General features: G+C 28.0%; 11 protein-coding genes across 11 annotated transcripts; 6 read left to right on the top strand and 5 right to left on the bottom strand. All coding sequences in view use genetic code 12, as the record gives it.

The window, feature by feature from the left end:
- Nucleotides 1-47: 47 nt before the first annotated feature.
- On the top strand, nt 48-1,832 carry KGF54_002534 (phosphatidate phosphatase; the record flags this gene model as incomplete). Its single annotated transcript, XM_051763024.1, has 1 exon — nt 48-1,832. One exon carries the CDS (start codon nt 48-50, stop codon nt 1,830-1,832), a length of 1,785 nt encoding a protein of 594 aa, XP_051619905.1.
- Nucleotides 1,833-1,885: 53 nt separating this feature from the next.
- On the bottom strand, nt 1,886-3,031 carry KGF54_002533 (uncharacterized protein; the record flags this gene model as incomplete). Its single annotated transcript, XM_051763023.1, has 1 exon — nt 1,886-3,031. The coding sequence occupies one exon, from the start codon at nt 3,029-3,031 to the stop codon at nt 1,886-1,888; it is 1,146 nt and encodes a 381-aa protein (XP_051619904.1).
- A 234-nt stretch (nt 3,032-3,265) lies between these two features.
- On the bottom strand, nt 3,266-10,834 carry CAS4 (Cas4p; the record flags this gene model as incomplete). Its single annotated transcript, XM_051763022.1, has 1 exon — nt 3,266-10,834. The coding sequence occupies one exon, from the start codon at nt 10,832-10,834 to the stop codon at nt 3,266-3,268; it is 7,569 nt and encodes a 2,522-aa protein (XP_051619903.1).
- A 328-nt stretch (nt 10,835-11,162) lies between these two features.
- Nucleotides 11,163-14,081, top strand: MET18 (Met18p; the record flags this gene model as incomplete). Its single annotated transcript, XM_051763021.1, has 1 exon — nt 11,163-14,081. One exon carries the CDS (start codon nt 11,163-11,165, stop codon nt 14,079-14,081), a length of 2,919 nt encoding a protein of 972 aa, XP_051619902.1.
- A 132-nt stretch (nt 14,082-14,213) lies between these two features.
- KGF54_002530 (uncharacterized protein) lies at nt 14,214-14,801 on the bottom strand (the record flags this gene model as incomplete). The annotated part of the gene is made up of 1 exon (XM_051763020.1): nt 14,214-14,801. The coding sequence occupies one exon, from the start codon at nt 14,799-14,801 to the stop codon at nt 14,214-14,216; it is 588 nt and encodes a 195-aa protein (XP_051619901.1).
- A 288-nt stretch (nt 14,802-15,089) lies between these two features.
- KGF54_002529 (uncharacterized protein) lies at nt 15,090-16,238 on the top strand (the record flags this gene model as incomplete). Its single annotated transcript, XM_051763018.1, has 1 exon — nt 15,090-16,238. One exon carries the CDS (start codon nt 15,090-15,092, stop codon nt 16,236-16,238), a length of 1,149 nt encoding a protein of 382 aa, XP_051619900.1.
- Nucleotides 16,239-16,611: 373 nt separating this feature from the next.
- On the top strand, nt 16,612-17,166 carry KGF54_002528 (uncharacterized protein; the record flags this gene model as incomplete). Its single annotated transcript, XM_051763017.1, has 1 exon — nt 16,612-17,166. The coding sequence occupies one exon, from the start codon at nt 16,612-16,614 to the stop codon at nt 17,164-17,166; it is 555 nt and encodes a 184-aa protein (XP_051619899.1).
- A 306-nt stretch (nt 17,167-17,472) lies between these two features.
- TFP1 (H(+)-transporting V1 sector ATPase subunit A) lies at nt 17,473-19,639 on the top strand (the record flags this gene model as incomplete). Its single annotated transcript, XM_051763016.1, has 3 exons — nt 17,473-17,475; nt 17,544-18,391; nt 18,637-19,639. 3 exons carry the CDS (start codon nt 17,473-17,475, stop codon nt 19,637-19,639), a joined length of 1,854 nt encoding a protein of 617 aa, XP_051619898.1.
- Nucleotides 19,640-19,738: 99 nt separating this feature from the next.
- KGF54_002526 (uncharacterized protein) lies at nt 19,739-20,644 on the bottom strand (the record flags this gene model as incomplete). The annotated part of the gene is made up of 1 exon (XM_051763015.1): nt 19,739-20,644. One exon carries the CDS (start codon nt 20,642-20,644, stop codon nt 19,739-19,741), a length of 906 nt encoding a protein of 301 aa, XP_051619897.1.
- Nucleotides 20,645-21,650: 1,006 nt separating this feature from the next.
- Nucleotides 21,651-22,838, bottom strand: KGF54_002525 (uncharacterized protein; the record flags this gene model as incomplete). The annotated part of the gene is made up of 1 exon (XM_051763014.1): nt 21,651-22,838. The coding sequence occupies one exon, from the start codon at nt 22,836-22,838 to the stop codon at nt 21,651-21,653; it is 1,188 nt and encodes a 395-aa protein (XP_051619896.1).
- An 821-nt stretch (nt 22,839-23,659) lies between these two features.
- Nucleotides 23,660-24,931, top strand: KGF54_002524 (uncharacterized protein; the record flags this gene model as incomplete). The annotated part of the gene is made up of 1 exon (XM_051763013.1): nt 23,660-24,931. The coding sequence occupies one exon, from the start codon at nt 23,660-23,662 to the stop codon at nt 24,929-24,931; it is 1,272 nt and encodes a 423-aa protein (XP_051619895.1).
- Nucleotides 24,932-25,812: the final 881 nt, after the last annotated feature.

Genomic DNA, 25,812 nt, shown 5'->3' with positions numbered 1-25,812 from the left:
CAGTATTATGCAATCATAATTATACATTAACCATCGTTTCACAAGATATGTCTAGGAGACAAAGACTACTTGAACTAGCCAAAAATACAAGAGAGAATTATGTTTCAAAAATATCAACATCAGTAGGTTCTATAGCCTCAAATGCATCAAGAGTATTCATAGCTAATCCAGAAAAATATGATGAAGATGGAAACATTATACTACCTAAAGATACTACGATTCAATTATATCCAACATATACAAGACGACAAAGAGATAAATATTTAGTTGACGTTTCTGGTTTAGTATTTGCACCAGGGATAGCTAATAGGAGAAATCGATTTATTATTGCAGCTTTTAAAAGAGCTATCGATAAAGAAGTAGCTGATCAAGATTTAGTCGAATTGGAAACTGATAAACATTTCAATCAAGAAACTTTTGATGCAAGTAATCCACAAGGTTCTGATACTGAATCCATATCGTCAAGTGAATCAAATGTGTCTACAACTTATTCGAATAATAACAACAACAATTCACCAATAATTCAAGATAGAATAAGAGAAAGATTAGCAGGGTTTTTAGCAAAATCAGTAGCCAATGCCCATCTTATAATAACTATTGGAGCAGCTAATAATTTTGAAAGAAATTTAACAGAACAAGAAATATTCACTGATAAAAATGGAAATTTTGATACTACAATTGAAGTCAATTATGAACCGTCAATTATTGTTGCTAAATCAGTTATAGACGATACTATTTTTAAAATTAGCGAAGTCATGTTCATCCCAAATAAAGGTGTTGGTATAATTAGTGATATTGATGATACCATTAAACATACTGGTGTTGTAGGTAGCAGAAAAATTCTAATGAGAAATCTATTAACTGGTACATTTGATAGCTGGACTATCAAGAATATCATAAATTGGTATAAAGATATATATTCAAAAAGTGGGGTTAATTTTTTCTATGTAAGTAATTCACCTTGGCAATTGTATGATTGTATATATGAGTATATGAATAAAGTCCAATTACCTATTGGATCAATTCATTTAAAAAAATATTTGGGTAATATAATGTCCATCATTTTAGAACCATCATTATCAAGAAAAAGAAAAATCTTAGATAAGATATTGACTGACTTTCCTGAAAAAAAATTTGTATGCATTGGTGATTCTGGAGAAGTTGATTTGGAAGCGTACACTTATATAGCAGCTAAATATACTAATCAAGTTTCAGCTATTTATATTAGAATAGTGGGTCCTTTATCAGAATTTGATGATTCCCAAATACTAGATCAACTCGTGTATTTGGTAAACACAAGAAATAATCGAAAGCCCATACCAGAGAAAGAGGAGGATCAACAAGATCAAAAAATAGATGAAGAAGAAGTTAATGATTTAATCGATTTGTCAGATTCACCACCACCCATAAAATATGCTCCCGTTAAACCAATAAAGCCATCAAAATTAAAAAGTTTTAAGGTAAACAATTCCCCACTAACCCTACATAACTCAACGCCAATTGACAAAGAAAAAATATCTACAACACCAACATCATCGAATATAGCATCTGACGGAAGTCCAATTACAGAAGAATCAATATCGACTCCTCCATTACCTCCAAGAAGAAGAAAAACAATGGATGAAGAAGATTTAAATCTTTTGAGTATACTTGATACTCAAAATTTTAAAGATTTAGAAATCTATGATAACAAGGGATCAAAATGGATTAGAAGGATAATAGAAGCATTAATTTTATTAAAAGATACTAATACAGTTATAGAATTTTTCATGGATGATGATTTTGAATTTTTTGAAAAAAGTAGTAAATTTATAGATGATATACAGAATTAGAACGGGTTTGTCTATTTTGATAAAGAATGAACTTTGTATCGTATATTATTTTACTAGGACTCTAGTTTGACCCCATTACTATTCGAAATACCATTAGCGTCTCCATTGCTCAATATGCCATTATCAGTTGCTCCATTTTGATGTATTTCGTTATTACCTCCATTTTCTTTTGTTTGTTTTTCTTCCTCTTGATAGTATTCTTGAGCATTTGAACCATCACCATAATCTTTAATTGTACCATCTTCTTCATCAGGTAGACTTGCTTTAAATTGTGATAAATCCCAAGAATCATTCCCATCATCTTCTTCAGTATAATATTTATCTGAAAATTTCTCCAATATTACTTGTCTACCAGTTAATGGTTTTTTACCTGATTTTTTCTCATCTTCTTTTAGTTGTGATTGTTTTTTGGCTAATTGATCAATTTTCCATTTCTTGAATGATTCAACTGTTATTGGTGTGAAATTTGTCTTATCTAATTTACTTCTTTCTAATTCTAAGAATTCTTCTAATGTGATTTTTGGTTCATTTTCTGCCGCTAGTTTTTCTAATTTCTTTTGTTCTTTTGTCTTTAGTATAAATCCAGGTGGTAAAGAATGTTTATATTTACATTCATTCCCACCATTGGGACAAACCCAAAACCAACCATATTTACCATTTTCAACTGCATCAATGAAAAATTTACAAACTTTATCCGTGGTTGTTTTTGGGTTACCATGTTTTGACATAATAACACTTCTTAATTTATCTTCATCCCAATTATCCATTGTATCTTGTTCTTTTTCTTCTCTTGCATCAGTATATAAATCCTTTTTGACATCTTTTCTTCCTACATTTGGATCATGACTAAATTTACATTTTGTTCCTTTTGTACAAACACCTTGTTTGAAAAATTCACAAAATATTGATTTTGGATCAACCCCAAACGGAACTTTTTGTTGCTGAATTCCAAATAATTTTGCAGCTTCTCTTTTAGCTTCTTCTGCTGCTTTCTTCTCTTCTGCTTTCCTTTTAGCTTCTGCTTCTTTTCTTTTAGCTAATCCTCCATCTACACCTGCTTGTAATTGATTTATCTGTTGTTGAACTTTTTTAGACTTATTTTTATTTTTCATACCAAAGACTTTGTCTTCAGCGGACTTAGCTTTCGCCTTTGCCTTGTTTTTGTCTGAAGGTTGTGGTCCTTTCTTCTTTGGAGGCATTTTTTGGTGGTTGATGTCTTGTGATGATTAAAGTTCTTTTGAATCATATTGAAATTTTTTTTATTTTATTTTTTCTCGTTTCTTTTGCGGTTTCACTACATATGACGTAAAACAAGAGAGTTAGTTAATTGATATATTAGAGGACAACTACAAGTCTATTCAAATTTATTCTTGCATAGCTATCATTAAATTCATTAATTATTTAAAAATTTAGTCATATATCAATCTATCTGATTACTTTTTCTTTGATCTTTTTTTAGATACAATACGTATTCCATTTTCTGGAGTTAGATTGGAATTATTTAAAGTGGTCGTAGTTGTTAAATCACTATTACCATTTGTAAAAGATGATTTATTTGTAACCAAAGGAGTTTTGAAAGACGATGGCATTGAAATTGATGATGGAGTTTGATGAGGGGTCTTTTGAATATCAAAATTTGCTGAATTTAAAGTTGTTGGAGTTGATATATCTTTGCCTTTTATAGTTTTATTTCTGAATGGAATATAAGAACGTCTTGTTGGTGGAATTGGCGATCGCTCATTTTCTCCAATATATTCTAGTAAATTATTTCTAAATGATGGTGTAGATGTCAATGTTTTATTTAATATTGCTGAGACCTTTTTGTCATATGTATTTGGAGCACTTTCAATTGGTGTTTGTTGATAAGGTGGTATTTTATTTTGCCTTAACTCATTTGAGTGGTTAATGGAGTTGTTTATCTTTTTAGCTTTTTCAGTTGTATTGAAAAAACTATCAAAATCATCAAGTGCCGCCCACATATTACTTAATGAAACTTCTGGTTCTTCGACACTCATAGATATAGTATCTTGAGTATCTTGTGGGGCATTTGGACTATAATAATCTTCCATGTGAAATTGAATTTCTTCATTTTGATCTTCTTGTAATTCTTTATCTTGTTCTTCATCAACTACTGGTATGCATGTTGAAAATACAGCATGAACATTGTTCCTTGTACTTGCTGAAGTTACTGCTGGCATTGGAATTGACCACCCACTTTCTTCTGGTATACCAAATAATGTTGCAGTATTTTCATATTCCTTTTTAATGGAGGTGTTACCAAGACTCATTCTTAAAATATCTCTATCTAATTGTGAACCAGATATTATATCAGCTTCATCTAACACTTCTAAAGCTGGTTCTGCAAAATTTGTTAACAATAATCTAAGCAATGGTGATATCAAATCAGCACCTAATCCAATAAATTCATCTTTTCTGAAGTCAATGTAGGGGATCATGGCTTTTAAAAATACCAAAACTTGTTTTCTGAAAAACTCAGTGGTGTTGGATAACATTTTTAATAATGAAATTAATACCATGACTTCATAATCTGGGAAAAATAATTGTTGAATAGTAGTTACAGTTTGAATTAAAAAATCCTTTTTTGATCTAAACTTATTTTTTGATAAAGATAATAAAATCTTAGCTAATGAAGGTTTATCAGAAGCTTCAGCTAATTTACTTATATCAACAGCAGTATTTGCAATTTCTGAAGTTACAGTATTATTCTCTAAAGCATCCAAAAATCTAGGCATGTTTGCAATTAAAGCTATAATAATTCTGGAATCTCCCATACCAACAATTTGAGAATCTTTTAATCTCAATAAAGTATCAATAAAATCTAAAGTTGGTTCCCAAGAAGTTGAAGATCTTAGCCCCACAGTCACAATTTGTTGTAAACCTTCAAATTTACCTTCCCATTTCGGTGGGAACGTTGAAATCAAGCAATTTATGGTATCTTGAGCATTTAAATCAATTTTCAGAATAAATTTATTCATTGTTGATAAAACTTCTATAAATTCTTGTTCATGTATAGTACTTAAACAAGCTATACTTGACCAGAATAATTGTGGGAAATCAATTAATTTTTGAGAATCTAATTCCGCAGCTATTGCATTTAATGTCATTAATATTTGCATTGCAAAACCTTGAATATCAGTAGTTTCATCAGATATTGTATTTGATAATCTATGAAACATTGCTTTTAAAATATTTAAATCCAAAAATGAAATTAGTACTCTAAATATTTGGAAAGATCTGCATGCACTATGCCTGACTGCACAAGTTGTTCCCCAAGTTAATGCAATTCTACTCCAATCATCTTGTAAACTTGGTGCAATATTTGAGAAAATTTGAAGTATATTTCTAACCAAAGAAATCATATTATTTGGTGTTCTTGCTCCCTTTTTGTCGTTATTTAAATCATCATAAACCCAAAAATTTTTACAATTTCTATCTCTTAATAAAGTTATGGTGTCCCTAGCCTTGGGTTCATTAATTGCTAATGAATGAATTAAATGAATTAATAGCCTAGCAGCTTGTTCTCTTACAATCAATAAATAATGGTCTAATAAGGTCAAAGCAATATGTAGTAATAAAGGTAACTTTTGAACGATGAAATCACTTTTAGAATTAATTAAATCAACTAAAAAAATCATTGATATTTGACCCATTGAAAAAGCTGCATCTTTTTCACGATGTAATCTTGATAAATCAACAATGTACGGGAAAAGTTTAGGTGGTGCTGGTTTTAAAGGTTGAGGTTGAGGTGGTATCATCATTTTGGGTTGTAGATTTTTTGTTAATTTTTGAATCACATGTAGTTTTTCAGGATGTGCAAAAGCTAAATAATCAACAACTTGTCTTGATCTTGAAACAAACATTCCATTTCTACTTTCTAAACAAGTCTTTAGAATATGATCAATTATAATATCAAAATTTTCTGTTGAACCAAGTGCAATCCACATAGTTTCTAATTCAGTTGAGTTTTTCATTTCAAATTTAATTGATAATTCAAATAAATTATTTAAAACCATATTTGAGGTAGCATCTAAATGTTCTTTTTCATCAAGTTTAAGTACAACAGTTTTCAAAATAGTAACCATGATAATTGACAAATTTTTTCTTGCATCTTCAGCAACAAAATTGAAAAAATGAAATAAATACGAAAGTCTCACATACGAAGTTGCAGTATCAGTGTTGATCAATCTTGATAAGTCAGCGATTGCTTTTCTTCTCATTGTCAAACTCTCACCACATATATCTTCTGCAAAATTTTCAAGATCTACTTTCACAAATAATAATTTTAACAATGAAATTGCTGATTGTCTTACTTCAAAGTTTTCATTCCCACACAATAATAATCCCAACACCACCAATTCATCAGATTTTATTTCATCACTTATGGATATTTTACCAAAAACATCAACAAATGTACAAAAATAGACTGGCATTGATTTTTCAGAAGTACAACATTGTTTTATGGTTGATGATTGAATTTCTTGATTATCAAAATTATTAAGTAATAAATTTTCCAAAGCATTTTTTCCAATCTCTTGAACTTTTTCAGAACCTGATTCTAATAATGAGTGGATCCAATTTAACAACACTGGTATATCAAAACTCACCACCGCTAGATTTTCAATATTTTGTTTGATTTCTCCCGAGCATAATATTGCCATACAACTTAATGAGGACATTTGTAATCTTTTTTTCTCAAATTCTAATAGTGCAATTGCTGGAGCAGTATCTTTTTGTTGTTTGTTAATATTTTGAGTTATGATGCTATATCTTTCTTCTGTAATTCCGGCAGAGTCTCCATATCCACACCATTCTTTGAGGTAATTGAAACATGATATTCTTGCTTCAAATGGTAACCATTTATCTAAATTAATTTTATCCTGCAATCCCAAGAATACATTCTCTAAAAATTCACAAAAATATCTTCTTAATCTTTGAAAATCTATATCGATTTGAATATTAGGTAGTGTTAAGAAGGTCTTGACATTTTTCACAATTGCTATTAAATTTGCTATTATTGTATCATCTGTATATATCAATTCATTAGATTTAAATTTCCCAGTTAAATTCATTAATATGTGAACAATTTCAATTCTAAATCTATCATCTGCAAAATCTCTTTTTTTAACATCTAAATTCCATTCATTTATTGCTAATGGAATATTTTCCAAAAATGTTTTGAATATGTTGATGTTAATTTGACTCAATCCAACAATAACAGCCTCTCTAACCATCATTTGTTGTGATTTGAGAAGTGGCAAGACCATTCTAAATATAGATTTAGCACTTGTGATTTTTTGATGTTGAATAAACATTTGTAAAGACTTTTTCCTACCATGAGTTGGTTGTTGTGGGAATGAAATTTTTTGTTCATTTGTAGCAGTTAAAGAAGTACATGCAAATATAAGATATAATTTCCATTGATTTACCAAAATTTCAGGTGGAACAGTTGTTGATGGTTTCGACGTAAAAATTGAAGATGTATTGAATCTATGATTATCTGAATGATCTAATATTAACTCATGCATTTGAACTAAACTCACACATACAATATTTCTACACATCGCAACTGGCATAGGACATTTTTCAAATAATATTTCCAAAATCTTTGGGTATAATCTAAACCATATAGTTGAATCTATCCCATAATCTGATTCTATTAGTTTTGTGAGTAATCTTTTATCATTTTTCAATTTCGTTAATCTTGTACGTTCAGGTAAACTTAATTCTTTTTTGTATGGTTTAATTAATTCATTGAATTCTAATCCTTCTAATACATGTATTATTCTTGTACCCACATCAGCTGCAAATTTGGATGAACTTCTAGAATGTTTTTTAGGAGATGCATTTTCTCTTGGGGTATCATTTGTTAAATTATAAATTGCTTGATCAAATTTATCAACAGTACGTAAAATATTAATACCACATGCTCTAATTTGTGAATCTTGAGAACATATGAAAAATAAACCATTTCCTTCGATTTCTTCAACCAGATTAATTATAGTTTTCCATTCTAATTCATCACTTGGTTTTGTTTTAGTGACCAAATTCGATAAATCTTGATTTTTGTGATTAATTTGATATAACTCATTTAATACGTCCTGGTTCATTAATTCATCATCTTGAGCTAATGGATTTGATTTATCTGGTTTTTCAAGTTGAAACAGTTCATACCAAGTTTCAAGTAGTTGAGTATATAATTTTAGTAATAGAATAAAACTTTGTGAATTTAGGTAGGTGGAATCATATGCAGAACTAGTCTTCTCAGATAATTGGAAAGCAAATTTTGCAAATATATTTAATAATGTTGTTGGATTTTTTTTCTTAGATAATTTTTTGAGTGCATTTATTGTGGCCAATTGAATTTGTTGATTATCATGAACTGCATTTTTAGCAAGTAACTCAACAATTTGTTTAAAACCACCTTGAGACTCATTCAAGGCCATAGTAAATGGAATAGAATTTATTAGACCTGCAAACAATTCTAAATGTAATTCTTTTGATGATGTAGTATCAGAACCGAAATGGAAACCAAAAGAAGATTGTGATTTTGCAGACCCCGATGAACTTGAGTTGGTCTCAATCATTGTTGAACCATACTGACTATCAAGAAGTCTCAATAACAAACCAAAATTTCTACTAAATTCTTCATGTAATGTCACATTTGTACTATTTTTAGCAAGAAATTGAAATTCTTCAACATCATCTTCATTTATATTTTGATCAAAAATATCGATATTTGGGAAAGTCGGTTTATGCTCTTTTTCAAATTCTTTGATTAATGCAATATATGATCTAACAACCAAAATAATTTTTTCAGTTTGTAATGTATCTAAAGTTCCATTAAAACTTTGTCTCATTAATTTGGCAAGTACATTTTCAAGTGTATAATTTAGGTGGTTGTATCCGACAATTTGAATCATCTTGGTAAGTGCATTTATTAGTTGTGGATCAGCAGTTAACCATTGACCCTTTTTTGGTAAATTAAAAAAGACTAAATTAAAAAAATCATCTAATTTTTTAAAAGTTGAATTCAATGAATCTGGACATCTATTAAAATAAACCCATAATAATCTGCTAATACATAATATGTAAACTGTTTTATCTTGAACTTCAACTTTAGGCTTCAATTTAAAACTGTTTGCCTCAATTATGTCATACCATACCGAAGAAAATAGCTCTTTTCGAGAAACTGACAAAGTGGCGGTAATAACGTTTAGTAAATGAGCCCAACCAGGGTACTGAATCGATATAGCTTTATTATAGATTTTTTCTATACCCTCATTCCAACCTGGATCATTAGCTTCAGCTGTTAAATTATTTGCTAATGGTAAAATTAAGTTTGATATTGAATCACAATATGCATAAATAATTGATTCATTGGTGGTTCTTTCAAAAAATTTGGCCAATATCTGGATAAATTCTTTACTATCTTCAAATAATTCAGGAGGATAATGGTTTAATTTAAGATACTGCATTCCAGATATAAGCAAGTAAATAGTTGGTTCATCTTCATGTTTTATCAATTGTGGTAATTTCTCTAGGTCATAAATAAATCTATCACTTACACTCAAAAATCTCTTTTCTGACATTATTCCTAGTAACTGAGCAAATAAGTTCCAGTTAGCTGCTCGTATTATGGATTGACTTGTACTTGCAGGATCTGTAGTTTTCAATTGTGTATAAACTATTTCTTCTAATTTATTTCCTAAATCTTCTCCCATGGTTTTTGGGGGTGTTTGTTTAACAACTTCTATTAATACTCGACATAATATGTAAATTGAAACTAATGATTTTTTCTCTGCATTTATTGCAGTTTGTTTAGCATTTGATATTTGAAGTTCAAGTAGTTGTTTCTTTTTGAGTTCGTTGGTTGTTTCCATTGATGATGTTGCAGATGCTGAAGATTGATTTCTCTTATGTGCTATTTTCGATAAACTTTTACTTCTAATTATACTCATACTTCTTTTAGCTGAAGTTGAAGAAGAAGATGGTGATCTTTTTACGTTCTCGGTGGTGGTATGTAAATTAACAGTTTTAGCAAATTGTAAAGCTTTTTCAACTTCCATAGCTGCCATTGCTGCAACTTCGCTTTTCGATTTTCTCCAAAACATTACACTATCAATAACTGGTTTTGGTTTTCTTCTTGCAACATACCCCAAAGAAACAATTATTTTATCAAATTGAGGATCTGCACCTTCTGCAAATATTTTAAATAATGAAGTTTCGTCGGTAGTAGAATAATTTAAAAAAATGTTCAATTTTCTTTCTGCATGACGTACAAATTGTGTGAAAATTATATGTAAAGTATATTCGGCTGGACTTTTAAAATCAGTTGCTAAATTTTTTCTTGATAGCCCATTTTGATCGATTGATAAAACATTTTGTAATGATAATGACGATAAAGGAGGAGGTAATTGTGGTGAAGGTTCAGTATGATCATATTGTGGAATTAGTGACATTGGTGATGCTAGCAGTTGATTTAACGATATTTTAGTTTTTAGTTGTTGATGTAGCAGTCCACCATTTTGTAGCTGTTGTTGTTGTTGTTGTTGATATATTTGTTGCATTCGTTGATTATGATGTGGTGGTGGTGGTTGTGGAGGTTCTTGTAATTTAAAAGTTGTTTTATGTTCTTTTAAATCATTAGGTAGAAATGATAATCCAACTGTATAGTCTATGTGCTGAGGAGTTATATCATTATTTTCTTCTGTATCAAATGATAATCCTGAAAGATTTACATCTTGCATTTCTGGTTCATGATTTATAGATAAATTTTGATCTGATATTTTGTTTATTATTATTGAATCTACTATTGAATCTGATGATGAATTATTACTATTAATTATTTGATTATTATTATCATCATTATTCAGAAACTCTTCATTACTTATAGCATTTTGATGGATATTAATATTATTGAATTTATTTTGATCTAATTGTGAATTCTTGTATATATCATTTAAATCCGGTATTTCAATCATTATTTAGTAGTAGATTTGTATGAAACCATATAAATTTAAATTACCAGTTTTCTCTTTGATCTATTATATTCAATGGTTAATTGTAAACATATATCTTTTAATCCTTAATGATGTTGACGTGATTTCTTGTGTTTGATCTTATTATGGGTTGTAAATTAAAAATAAAAACAAATAAATAAAAAAAATATTAATCTTACATTTTTAGATCTACCATTAACTTATTTTTATGTACAATTGAATAAGATATAATAATTTATTTTTCACATCTTATTCTTAATTTTAAGAAGAATTCTTAAGTCAAAGAATCAATAAAAAGGTGATTATGTCAATGGAAAATAACGATAACGTCACTAATGTTCCAATTTTAATAAATCAATATTTAGCATCAGTTGGTAATGATGAAGAAGCATCAAAAAATTATATTCAAAATCTATCAGAATTATTTACTATAAAGAAATTAACGTTATTACAATTAATTCAAAATCTAGGATCATCATTAACTTCAGATAATGATTTAATTAGATCGAAATCTATACAATTATTAAGTGAGTTCATTTCTCAAGTTAAATTATCAAGACAGGATATTAATGTAATGATTGATTTTTTATTAAATAAATTAAATGATAAATTAAGTTTAATATATTCATTAAAAGGTTTAAATCTGTTAATTTTACAATCAAATTATTTAAATTCAAATAATGAAAAAATTTTATCATCCTTAGTAAATAATTATGATCCAAAAAAAAATTTAGCCAAGGTTAGGTATGAAACTTTTCAAATTTTAATCAATATAAATGATATAAATGAACTATTCATCAAGGCTTTTATTCATATTGCATCTGGTGAAAAAGACCCTAGAAATTTATTGTTGTCCTTCAAATTAAATAATTTAATAAATGATAATTTTAAATTTAATCCAACTGATAAAGAACATGAACACTTCATAGAAGAATTATTTGATATCTGTTTTTGTTATTTCCCCATAAGTTTCTCACCACCGGCAAATGATCCTTACAAGATAACTTCAGAAGAATTAAAACTTAGTTTAAGAAAAGTTATAGGATCTCAATCATTATTTGCAAATGAATCATTTCCAAATTTAATTGAAAAATTAGCTTCAACAAACCCTGTAATTAGAAATGATACACTAAAGACTATATTGATTTGTGTGGAAAATTATAATAATAAAGTATTAGAGGAGCATTGGTTATCATTATGGAATGCATTGAAATTTGAAATTTTACATAATGATGTTGCAATTTTTAATCCAATTAGCTCAATAATTCCAATAGATTATGAATATATTGATGATAATGACGAAAATAAAATTTTATTTTTAACTTTAATAATATTACAAAAGATATTAGAAAAATTACCAAACCAAGAAAAGATGTTAAATTTGGTGGTTGAAGAATTAAACATAAAAGAGAAACCAAAACAATCAATAATTATCTTATCCGTTTTGGGTGGTACATCAGTTGAAAATTACAATTTTCTCATTGAATATGCATTTAAACAAAAATGGGGCAAATATTTGAATATTGAAAATGTGTTGGTTGAAGAAAATGAAGACAAAAATGAGGATTTTGCACTTAATGTTCAAAAACAAAGAGAATTAGTAGACAATATTGGTTTTTTATTAATTTCACATCCAACCACAGAAACTACACTAATAAATTACAAAGATCATTTATTAATATTTTTCAGTCAAATTTTAACAAATTCTTCAAGTATTGAAAAAACCTTGAGGTGCAAAGTTATTCAACAACTCATAAACTTAATCAAGATTCCCCATTTTTTAACTAAAACTAATATTGAATTAATTTTGGATATTTTTAAAAATATAATTATGGAAACATCATCACCTTCGGATATTGTATTAAAAGAAATCATAAAAAAATTGACTCCATTAATGGAAAACTCTCTGGTTTCTTTGTTGGTAATTGAATTCATCATAAACCCAGTTGTAAATTCATTACAGTATGATGATTTGAATCAATTTAAAATGAACTTAAAGATCATAAGTGAATTATGTGTAAATTATCAAGTATTGGAAGTTTTATTCATTAGACTACTTATTGATTCATTAACTGATGACTATTTACAATTTGTATTGAGTACACTTTTAGAATTATTTGATAAAGTTCAAAATATAAATCAATTTTTAACTAATCTGTGGTATAAAAATCTAATTCCAAAATTGTTGAATAAAACCAACGAAAATGAAAATTATGTTATTATTGAATTAATTGGAGATTTAGTAAGACAAATTATTAGATTTATTGATAAATCCAAACATCAATCTATATTAGATGAAATCCACAACAAATACCAAAACTACCAACTTCAACCAACTGCAAATATAAGTATTTATTCAAAGTTACTATCTGCTATAGATAAATCGTGTACACTAAAAGTTGATGAAGATATCAAACAAACAATAACTACTATTACAACACTAAAAGACAACTACTCAAGAGTTTTATATTTACAACATCTTTGTTTATTAGTTAATAAATTCGAAAACACATATGAACCAGAACTAATTACAGAAGATTTAAATTTATTTGAAATTTACTTATGGTCAAACAAGGGATTGATTATGAAGTTGGATAAAGTTGGAATTGACAATTTGGTTCATCAATTAGAGCTTTACCAAAGTACAAAAAATGAGTTATTTATTAACTCTGTATTAATTTATTTTCATGATCAATCAATCTTTAAAAATCCACAACAACCAAAGAAATTAATATCACATGTCAATAATTTAAACGTGAAGCTTTTGTATAAGCAACAGATTTTTGAAATTGTGTTTCCATATTTGTTAAAGGACTCACAATTTGAAATTTTATCAAAAATACTTATACAATTGTCCACTAAAATAATAAGTTCAAATCTCACAAAGTTTTCACAATTCATCCTACACTCATTCAACTCCAACAGTATTATTCAAATAACAACTTCATTGACAATTCTTAAGATATTTATAGATGAAAAAAATAAATTTATTCCAGAGAATTTACCAATTTTGATTGACAACTTAAACAAGTTAATTTTAAACAAAAACCAAGAAGTCAAGATTTTAGCATTATCAGCTTTGTTTTCAATATTTAAAACTTATGAGATAGAGATTGTTGAAAAATTTAAAGATCAAGTTTTGAAAAATTTACAAAATTGTCTTGATGATAATAGTAGGATTGTTAGAAAATCCGCTATTGATTTAAGACAATTTTTATATAATTTATAGAGTGTATAAAGTTTTAGTCAATAACTGAAAAAGATTGGATTAAGTTAATTGCGGTAACTGTATGGTATATGTAATGAATTAGTAGTTGACTTTCGTGTATTATTCATCATTGACTTACCAAATCCGTTGAATCTATTCGGACTCTTCATCGTCATCATCAAAATCAACTGGAGCTAAACCTGGTGTCAAACCAGGCATAGATATCAAACCCTTTTTAACTTTTTCATCAAATTTTATAAATTTATCATCCTTAGAATTAGCACTAATGTTCTTCTTCCTTAATCTTTTACCACTTTTTGATTGTAAATTATCAATTAAATCTTGTTTAACGTTCTCCATTTCATTTTCAATTTCAAAATCATCTATCTTATAACTATTCAAATTTGATATATTTTTCTTTGTTAGTTTTTTTAAGTATATTTTATCTTCTTTTGTTAAATCTTGTGGGTTTTTTTGAATAATTATATTATACTTTATGAATTTTTGAAACTTTTTATCTTTTGCTTCCTTTTTCTTTTGTTTTTGCTTTTCTGAATTTGATTTTTTGAATATTTTGGAGTTTTTGGAGTTTATTTGATTGTTTAATATTTGAGTTGTTGATAATGGTTGATTTTTATGGGAGTTTTTTTGTGGTTTGGGATGGGTATGTAGTATATCTGAGAATAATTTATTCACCGTGAGTTCTGCTTGATGTTTCGAGGAGTTTGAATTATATGACATATTGATGTGGAGAACTTTAATTTGATCTTAGTTGATCATTCATAAGATGATCATCCTTAATAATAATAATAATCTCTGATATTTGGATGCTACCAAACTTTGAGTGTCTGAAAAAGTTACTGTCACAACTCTACTTTCTTGGTCAAGTTCTATAACCAACCAGAAAACTTGAAAATTTAATCAATAAACAAAAAAAATAGAACCAAGAGATATTGAAGTACACCAAAATCATTACCACCAACCTAATCAATTCACTAAGAAATTTAATTATAAACCCATATATTTACAATGTTGAGGTCACTGATTAAACCAGCTACCAAAAACTCAATTAGAACAATATATACATCAGTATTAGAACAAGATATTAATATAACCAAGAATGGAAAAGTAAATTTATCAGTTGGTCCAGGTGGTCGTTCATCAAGGACTGGATACACTGCAACAGTTTTTGGAGCCACGGGTTTTTTAGGACGTTATTTAGTTTCAAAATTAGCAAGACATGGTACCACTACTATAGTACCATATAGAGATGAATTAAAGAAAAGATTTTTAAAAGTTGCAGGAGATTTAGGAGTTGTTAATTTTGTTGAAATTGATGCAAGAAATTTACAAAGTATTGAAGATTCAGTTGCAAATAGTGATATTGTTATAAATTGTATCGGGACTGATTACAACACCAAGAATTTTTCAATGGCTGATGTCAACATAGCATTAGCTGAAAGAATTGCAAATGCCACCAAAAAGGCAAACGTACCAAGATATATTCATGTAAGTTCATATAATGCTGATCCCAAATCTGATTCTGTATTTTATGCCACAAAGGGAGTTGGAGAACAAGTTGTAAAAGACATTTTACCAGAATCAACAATAGTAAGACCTTCACAAATGTTTGGTAGAGAAGACAATTTATTAAATTATTTAGGTCCAAATATCAAAATGTGGACCCCCAATAAAAATCAAAAAGAAATTTATCCAGTTCATGTTTTAGATGTAGCAAGAGGATTGGAGAAAATTGCATATGATGATTCAACTATAGGTCAAACTTTTGAATTATACGGACCAGAAAAGATAAGTTATCAAGAAATAAGACAAATGATTCATGGTATAACTGAAAATTATGCACAAGCAGGTCCAATAAGTTATAATTTTGGAGATTATGAATTACCATTACCATTAGCTAAACTTATAGCAGAATTATATCAATTTGTATGGTGGAAATTACCAAACCCTGATCAAATGCAAAGACATATTATAAATCAAGTAATTGATCCAAACGCCAAAACTTTTGCTGATTTAGGTATAAATGATACAACAAAATTAGCTGATGTTTTATTTACATATACAAAACAATGGAGACATCCATTGATTGCTCAAAAGGGAGGTCCAAACAAAAAGAAATTAGAAGATTTAAGACATGTTCAACATTTTACTGATTAATTAGGTTGAAGATATTTTAATTCATATATTTAATATATATTCATTTAATTTTTTGAAACATCAAGTAATTATCGTTGATGAATCACCGTTTATATCTCTACCTGTTAAATTTTCGATCATACACAAAAACTAAAAAAAAAACAAAGCTGCACAAATGATAATTTTTGACTTAAAATATGATGTTATGACACTCATTTCAAATTCATGACAATCGTGGTTGGTTTTAATAATCTAAATAAGATCAACGTAGATAACCGAAATCTTTAATCAAATGATATCTATACACATCTAAACTATATAAAACACTTGAATATTCATCAAATTCCCTTATTTTCATTTTCAACTTCATAAGCACTAGTTAGTCTCACCCAGAATGTATCAACTACCATCAATCGATGAATTTAAAACTCAATCACCAAAGGAACAAAAACAAGTATATGATCATTTATTTGAACCTTGTGATTCGGTAACTTGGCTTATAGATACTTTTGTAATACATCAAAATTTTAAAACATATCCAGAATTTATAGAATTAGTGAGATCAAGACTAATACAAACATTAAATCAAGCTAGTTTTTTCGAATCGAGAAATGGTAAAGATTGTAATACATTAATTGAAAATATCATATCAGCACATCCAAGATTGGGTGCTCCAAAAGGTACAGCTTTAAGTGAACATTCATCAGAAGAACAGAAAAAACTAGAAGGTATACAAGTTAAATTACAAGAACTAAATACAAAATACGAACAAACATTTCCTGGATTAAGATATGTTGTATTTGTAAATGGTAGATCTCGTGATGAAATAATAACTAATATGGAAGAAAGAATCAAAAGAAATAATATAGAAATGGAGAAACTAGATGCTTTGGAAGCTATGTGTGATATTGCTTTAGATAGAGCTACTAAATTGGGAGTGAAATTATAAATACTTGTTTAAAGAATTCACAACGGAAAATAATTTTCTTCTAAGTGAACTAGAAGTTACACTACTGCTGTGATGTCCCATTCGCAATACTCTTTAGTTGTCTCTGTTATCTTTGACCTATGTATTACTCTTTAATCAAATACTACAACCTTAATTTAGAATGGCTGCTAAATTTTGGTAAACGGACGACTTTTGTTTCGTGCGTTGAATATTTGCTGAAATAATGTCAAATAGAATATCAAGTCTGATAAGATATTTAAATACAACTAAAGAACTTTACAAATTTAAAGCATTTAATAAAGTACAATGGTATGTTCAATCAATTATCCTAAATGAATTGACATAGTTTTCTGAATACTAACAATTACTTCATTAAGGCCGGTGTTTTAGAAAATGCAAGAAAAGAGATTAAACGTCTTTCAATAGATGACACTAAAGAAGGACAGTATGGATCAATATATTCAGTTTCTGGTCCAGTTGTTGTTGCAGAAAACATGATTGGATGTGCGATGTATGAATTAGTTAAAGTTGGTCATGATAATTTAGTTGGAGAAGTCATTAGAATTAATGGTGATAAAGCAACTATTCAAGTCTATGAAGAAACTGCTGGTGTAACAGTTGGAGATCCAGTTTTAAGAACTGGTGCACCATTATGTGCTGAATTGGGTCCTGGTTTATTAAATACTATTTATGATGGGATTCAAAGACCTTTAAAATCAATTAGAGAAGAAACAAATTCAATTTATATTCCAAGAGGTATTGATGTACCTTCATTATCAAGAACAACTGAATATGATTTTAAACCTGGTCAATTAAAAGTTGGAGATCATATTACTGGAGGTGATATTTATGGTTCAATTTTTGAAAATTCATTATTAGATGATCATAAGATATTATTGCCACCAAGAGCAAGAGGTACTATAACATCAATAGCAGAAGCTGGTTCTTATAATGTTGAAGATACTGTTTTAGAATTAGAATTCGATGGTAAAAAACATAAATATTCAATGATGCATACTTGGCCAGTAAGAGTTCCAAGACCAGTTGCTGAAAAATTAACCGCTGATTATCCTTTATTAACTGGTCAAAGAGTGTTAGATTCTTTGTTTCCTTGTGTTCAAGGTGGTACTACTTGTATTCCTGGTGCTTTTGGATGTGGTAAAACAGTTATTTCACAATCATTATCTAAATTCTCAAATTCAGATGTTATTATTTATGTTGGATGGTATGTATTTTTTTTATTTTTACTAATCTATATTTGTTTTAGAATCAAGTGGTTGAAGTTTCAGATTTTCAGTGACATGAAAGTGGTAGCCTAATCTAAAATTCCAAATTTAGCGCGCTAAATTTTGACAATTATATTTAGGACGAAAGTATTATGGACCAAAAAATTGCAAAAATCTACAAAACAACAACCAATTTGATCAACAAACATCACAAAGCCTTCAAGGATACTAACCATCACAAAAGTGGGGAAAGAGGTAACGAAATGGCCGAAGTTCTAATGGAATTTCCAGAGTTATTTACCGAAATTGATGGTAGAAAGGAACCAATTATGAAAAGAACAACATTAGTTGCAAATACATCAAATATGCCAGTAGCAGCAAGAGAAGCTTCTATTTATACGGGTATTACCTTGGCTGAATATTTCAGAGATCAAGGTAAGAATGTTTCTATGATTGCTGATTCATCATCACGTTGGGCAGAAGCTTTAAGAGAAATTTCAGGTAGATTAGGTGAAATGCCTGCTGATCAAGGTTTCCCAGCATATTTAGGTGCTAAATTAGCTTCCTTTTATGAAAGAGCTGGTAAAGCAACAGCTTTGGGTTCGCCAGATAGAGTTGGGTCAGTTTCTATAGTTGCAGCAGTTTCACCAGCTGGTGGTGATTTTTCAGATCCTGTTACAACTTCAACATTAGGTATTACACAAGTTTTCTGGGGTTTAGACAAAAAATTAGCACAAAGAAAACATTTCCCTTCAATAAATACTGCAGTATCATATTCAAAATATACTAATGTTTTGAATAAATATTATGACTCAAATTATCCAGATTTCCCACAATTAAGAAACAAAATAAAAGAAATCTTGTCTAATGCTGAAGAATTAGAACAAGTTGTTCAATTAGTTGGTAAATCGGCATTAAGTGATTCCGATAAAATTACCTTGGATGTTGCTTCATTAATCAAAGAAGATTTCTTACAACAAAATGGTTATTCAACATATGATCAATTTTGTCCGATTTGGAAAACTTATGATATGATGAGAGCTTTCGTAAGTTATTATGATGAAGCACAAAAAGCCGTTGCTAATGGTGCTCAATGGTCAAAATTGTCTGAACAAACTGGTGATGTTAAACATGCTGTTTCTTCTGCTAAATTTTTTGAACCTTCAAAAGGTGAAAAAGAAGGTGAAAAAGAATATGGTGAATTATTAACTAAAATTTCAGAAAGATTTGCTGAAGCTTCTGAATAGATTTATTTCTATATAGTTATTCTCTACAAATAAAAAATTTTAGAAAAGGTATTGTACATCCAGAATTATGTAATCATATTTTTCAATCTACCTATACTACTATTCGGTACAACTTTGCCAAATTTCAGAAAAAAAAAACCAAATCCCATCAAAACAAGAAGTTAAAAAATTATCAACACCATCAATTAAATCTCTTATATCATCATCAAATGAATTTACAATAGCTGCTCTTCTTTCAATTTCTTCACCTAAATTAGAATTATCAGGTAATTTATCATAATTAAGCGCATACTCGTTAATTGGAATACCTTTTGGTGTATAAATTGGTTGTGGAGTTGGTTCTGGTTCTTGATTTATTATAATTGTTCGAAAACTATCACTTTTATTTGAATTACTAATCCCACCTGTTTGTATTGGATCTTGTCTTTCTAAATCAATTGGTTTAGCAATGACTGGTTTTGATTTAAACCATGAATTTAAATTTTGTAAAAAATTTTTTTGTTCTAATCCATAATTATCTTTTTGAAAAGGGTGTAAATTGTTCATTATAACATCATTATTATGTTGGGATACATTTGGTCTAAATCTAGAATATCTATCTTCAACATAGTCTGTAAAAATATCTGATGATCCCCCTAAAATACTAATACTTCTTCTAATTTTAGGTGGCGGGAAATATAAATCAGCTTGAAATGGTGGATCATGAGGTGATATAAAATCTCTTGGAGAGATAGGAGTTAAAGGATCAGAAGTTGGTGAATCTATATCAAATGAACTTGATGAAGCTATAAGTGGAAGAACTTGTATAGTTGAAGCTTGTTTGAGTTGTGTTAAAGGTGGTGTTTGAATATATTTGTAATGCTTTGAAATATGATTCAATTGTTGTTGCTTTTTTAAATGGTGATGAATTGGTGATGATAATGCTAAAGGTCTTACATTTTGGGATCTTGCTGAGTTATTGTTTGAATGAACTTCTAATTTTTTATCTACTCTTGATTGATTCATTAATTGTTATGGAACTTAAAATCTAATTTTTGATTTTTTGCAGCCAATAAATTATAAAACGAAAGCGCAATTTCCTAATTTTGTTTATTCCGAACATTTAATTCAAGATTTACTGTATTAATTCAAGATTTATTGTATTAATACCAGCAACGTAAATAAGAAATCAAATCACTACAGTTTTTCATGAATTATGTAAAAATAAGGTCGTATAATAAATTTTATAACGAACTAGACCAAGTTAAAAAATAATTATTTACTCCATCGAAATGTTGAAAAAACATCAAAACCTCAAAATATCATCAAAAAAATCTTAAAGCAACTAGCAAAATATTGAACAATTGAACCAGCAACTTCAAATAAAAACCATCATTGAATTCCATTAAATATATTATCCTTCACATCATACCAATTCATATACATCGTATCTTCATAAGCACATTAAATAAATACATTATTTCTTAAAAACTTCATTATTTGATGATTTTCTCAAGTTGTTTGAAACACATTACTTCATATCTTTCTCTCCACTTTCTTCATCTTTGACTATCTTCTAAAATTCTAATAAATTTTTCTCAATCATTTAAGATTTTTGTAAATAACTAAGTCGACTCGTTTACTTTGATCTAGCTCTAACCTTCCGTCTCTTTCTTTTAAGTCTTCTAACTCTTTTTTTTCTCCACTTATCTCTCATATTGAAATAATTGAAATTGTATGTGGAAAGAAGAAAGAAAAAAAGGGTAAGAGAATTAGAAAATATTTCAATATTATTATTCTTATTTAATTTGTTAGTAGAGATTTTTCGCATAGTTTAGATATTGTTAGTTGATTTTGCCACTACTGACATAGAAAAGAAAACAGTCCATACTAAAAGCCCTAAGTTTTTGTTTAATTTATGTGACATTCACGTGATTTTGAATATTTATGTATTAGGAGTGATTTACGAGAGTTTTCGATAAGAATGAAGATAGTATATAAATAATATGTACATTTTATAAGTAGCTATTAACTAATTAACTTGATCATCAACTTTAACATCCCTATTTAATCTTTTCCTTTCTTGCATTAAAGCTTTGGATAATTCATCTTTTATATCTAAATCAAATGTATCAACTAAATCATTAATAATTTCAGGAGTTATCAATAACAATTCATCATCACCATTATTAATATTGATTTGATTAGATTGTAAATCAGTATTATATGAAGCGTAAATTTGATCTATTTCTTTCACGGCATTAAATTTTAAATGAGTTGTTTTTTCAACTGTTTTTTCATCGGTTGGATAATAATCATCTTGTGGTATATCAGTTTCTAATAAATAATCTAAATGTTTTATACCTAAAAGTGCCTTGTAATTACAGTATAATCTATAAGTAAAATAAAAACCTGGAACATTAGGTACAATGGGGATTAATGCAAATGGTAAACATAATGGAATAGCAATACCGCATAACCAAGCATTTTTCTTGTGTTCTTCTTTATTATCTACTCTAAAATCATATAATTCATTTAAGATAGTGGTAGGTAATTGATGTTTTGCATGATATAATGGGATAGGTTTTAATTGATTATTTGGAATTTTTAAATTTGTAATTTCAGATTGTAATATTATTGTATCTTTTTCACCCTTTTGATGATCATTTTCAGGTTCTTTTTTTTCTATAGGTTTAATTAAATGTAAACTTTCTTCATTAATTTCTCTAATCATTGCTTCTTTATTTGGAAATGATCGAAGACAATTTTCTTGATATGGAATAGTTGATAATAATTTTTGAATAAATTCAACAATCTTTATATTAATTTTCAGTTTGGAATTAATTAATTTATTCCATCCTTTAGTTGCAAGATTTATCACCTTAGTTTCTAACTTTATATATAATGGTATTTTAGAAGCTTGTGATTTACTTAATAAATCTGGTCTATGATTACAATATATAAATGATCTTTTTGTTGTAATGGGGATTGATATTACATATATTGAATTCTTATCTATTATTGGTGATTTTATTAATTGAGTGTTTGATAAATTTGGTGAATTTGATGAACTTGATGAGTTTGATGAGTTTGATGAATTTGGTGATATCGTAGAATTCGATAGATTCCTATGAAATGAAAAAGTAAATATTAAATTACTCGGCACTCTTGAGTTGGTGAAGATATTCTTCGATTCTTTAACTATACCAAATCTTAACATCTCCTTCTCATAAACCAATTTTGTAGTCTTATATCAGTAAACTCTTGTATTTATTAATTAAACATTGCTATTTATGAAATTGAAAATCTGATAATTCCAATCACTTAACACAAAAACTACTTAAGTGGAATTGTGTAATATTATTTTACGTCAAAATTATCTTAAATTATAATAATAATAATCTTTAATTATTTCTTTGTTTAAATTGAAACATGTCCTTTAGACTTTTCTCAACAGTTGTGAAAATGATTACTTTCACCTTTCATGAGAGTAGAGCAACTTTTCTAAACCACAACAATAGCGTAAGAATTGTTCTGCAAAATGTTTTGTTGAAATTTGTATAATTTTGCAACAAAATTGAATAAAAACCCAAAGTTATGCATACATTTTGCATGAACTATAATAAAGAACTGAAAGTTTATACTTTAAGCTGGAAGAAACACAACTGAATATTGTACTAAGTAAGGTCAAAACAAGTCAATAAATGCTTTAATCGATGAAGCCTTATCTAAGCTTATACGAAATACCTTAGTCCCAAGTGGTAGCTTAAACGGACTTGCTAAATATCAAAATATTATTTTTGTTTACAAAAACGTTTGTACTTGCAATATATGAAAACTATTATATTAGAAAGATATTAAAATTCAAGACTTATTTGAAACATACCAAGGATTGAATAATCAATTTTACCAGCTATACAACATTACATTTGTAATTTTGCCTTTAAATCATATCCATTTAAATTGAATTGTATATAGTAATTTTATCAAAACATAACTTTTATAAAGAGAATAATACAACTACATCCTTGAGCATTCCTTATGCCGTATCTGAATCAAAATGATATAGAATCCAATATACCAACTTCATCATCATCACAACCAACTCAAACCTCTTCAAATATACCCAGATCATCAACTACAAACCAACCTCATCATAACAACAATTACAATAACAACCACAATAATTATAACACAAATGATCAAACCATGCAACAATTACCTCCAGTACCTGAAGATCCATTCAGAAACATTCATATCAGTACATATAGTCATTCAGCCAATACTTATCCTCCTTATGTATTAGATGCAATATATAAAAAATTAATATTTGATGAAAAACACCATATAGAAAATCCACAACAACAACAATTTATTGAATTAAATGAAAAAGACTTAGAGAAAAACAATAACGGACGAAGTTTAGAATTTAAAGCAATAGATGATCCATATTATGTTGCTACAGATGGAGATGTTAGAAAATTTTTTGAAAATATTAAAACACCAATTGCTGAACCACCTGGTAAAATCAATATAGATCCAAGTATACTAAATGAATACGATTTTAGTAAACCATGGGGAGGCGATGAAAGATTGAAAAAAGAATTTAATGATTCAAATTTACTGAATAAACAAATATTAGAAGATAGTCAATCTAAACTGTGGTGGAGTTATTTCAGTAGAACAAAAGATGATGGAGAACATGATACAAAATTTAGAAGAACAACTGCTGGTTATTGGATGGGTGGTCCTAGATCACAAGCTCGACCAGCTATTAAACATTTCTTATTAAATGGACCATTAATACCATTAATGTTAAGAATTATAACTTTAATGTTTTGTGCAATTGCTCTTGGATTAGCATGTACTATATTTGTATTTTCAAATGATAAATATTTTGGTAGATCAGTTAAACAACAACCAAGTACAATAATGGCAATTACTGTACAAAGTTGTGCATTACTTTATGTAATTTATATTGCATATGATGAATATGCTGGAAAACCATTAGGTTTAAGAAAACCAATGAGTAAATTAAGATTAATTTTATTAGATTTATTATTTATAATATTTTCTGCTGCTAATTTATCATTAGCTTTTAATACATTATATGATGATGAATGGGTTTGTGAAATATATAGAAATCCTGCTTATCAAGATGTTAATAATTATTTCCCAGTTGTTTCATCAATATGTAGAAGACAAAGAGCTTTAGCTAGTTTTTTATTTGTTATTTTGGTTACTTGGGTTTTAACATTTACAATTAGTTTATTGAGAGTTATAGATAAAGTGAATACTAAAAGAGGACCTTAAATATATAATAATTTGAAAGGTAACTGATAACAAACGGTTAAAGAATTTTCGGAGTATTTTTTGTAGTATATTACATAGTTGTAAATTATTGCAACATTTTAGCGGCTTAATTTATCATATTACAATATTTGAAGTGCCGTAGCCACCAACCGAGTCGGATATTTTTCCATAGTCAAAATTCATACGTTTTCAGATGTTTCAATTGAAACAATAATGTTATCTAATTTGTTCTCTAAAGTAATCTAACCATTCTTATACCCCAACTCTAATGAACTTTAATCATCGATAAGCACTGACTAGGTTAACGGAATCGTTTTAGTCATACTGTACAACAATCAGTTGCGTTTTTAGAAATTTTTGCGCTACAATTCATTAAAACCGTTTATTTCAAATCTAACGTATTACAAAATTAATATATTTACATTTAAAAATTGGTAATGTGTAGATCAGATCGAAACAAATCTATAAGTTTAAAAGATTCCAAACACCAGAATTGTCAAGAATCCAAGATATGAAGAAGGAAAGAATTGATTAATCAAACCCTAAAATTGTTGACTTGTTACACGTTATAATTTTTGAACTGGTATTTTATAAAAATATCGTAGTTTTCAAATTAATTAGTTGTTACAATCATCATCATCATCATCATATATACTTTGTAACCGAGTGTTAATACAAAAATTTATACCGATGAAAATAATAAATTTTCTCTCTATCTTCTTCCCCCACATTTCAAGATTATAATTTTAAATTTTTCTTTTTTCTATAATAAATTTGTTTCCTCGGTTGGAAATATTATAAAAATAATAAATTTTAGAAATAAAATAAAAATTCTTTAATTGATGGCAAAATTTATGATAGTACGTATATTTCACTTTGAT

The sequence above is a fragment of the Candida jiufengensis genome (genome assembly GCF_024610255.1).
Source record: "Candida jiufengensis strain CBS 10846 chromosome Unknown scaffold3, whole genome shotgun sequence".
Taxonomy (NCBI): domain Eukaryota; kingdom Fungi; phylum Ascomycota; class Pichiomycetes; order Serinales; family Debaryomycetaceae; genus Lodderomyces; species Lodderomyces jiufengensis.
The sequence above is the reverse complement of the archived record's forward strand: the minus strand, read 5'-3'. Positions and strand labels throughout refer to the sequence as shown.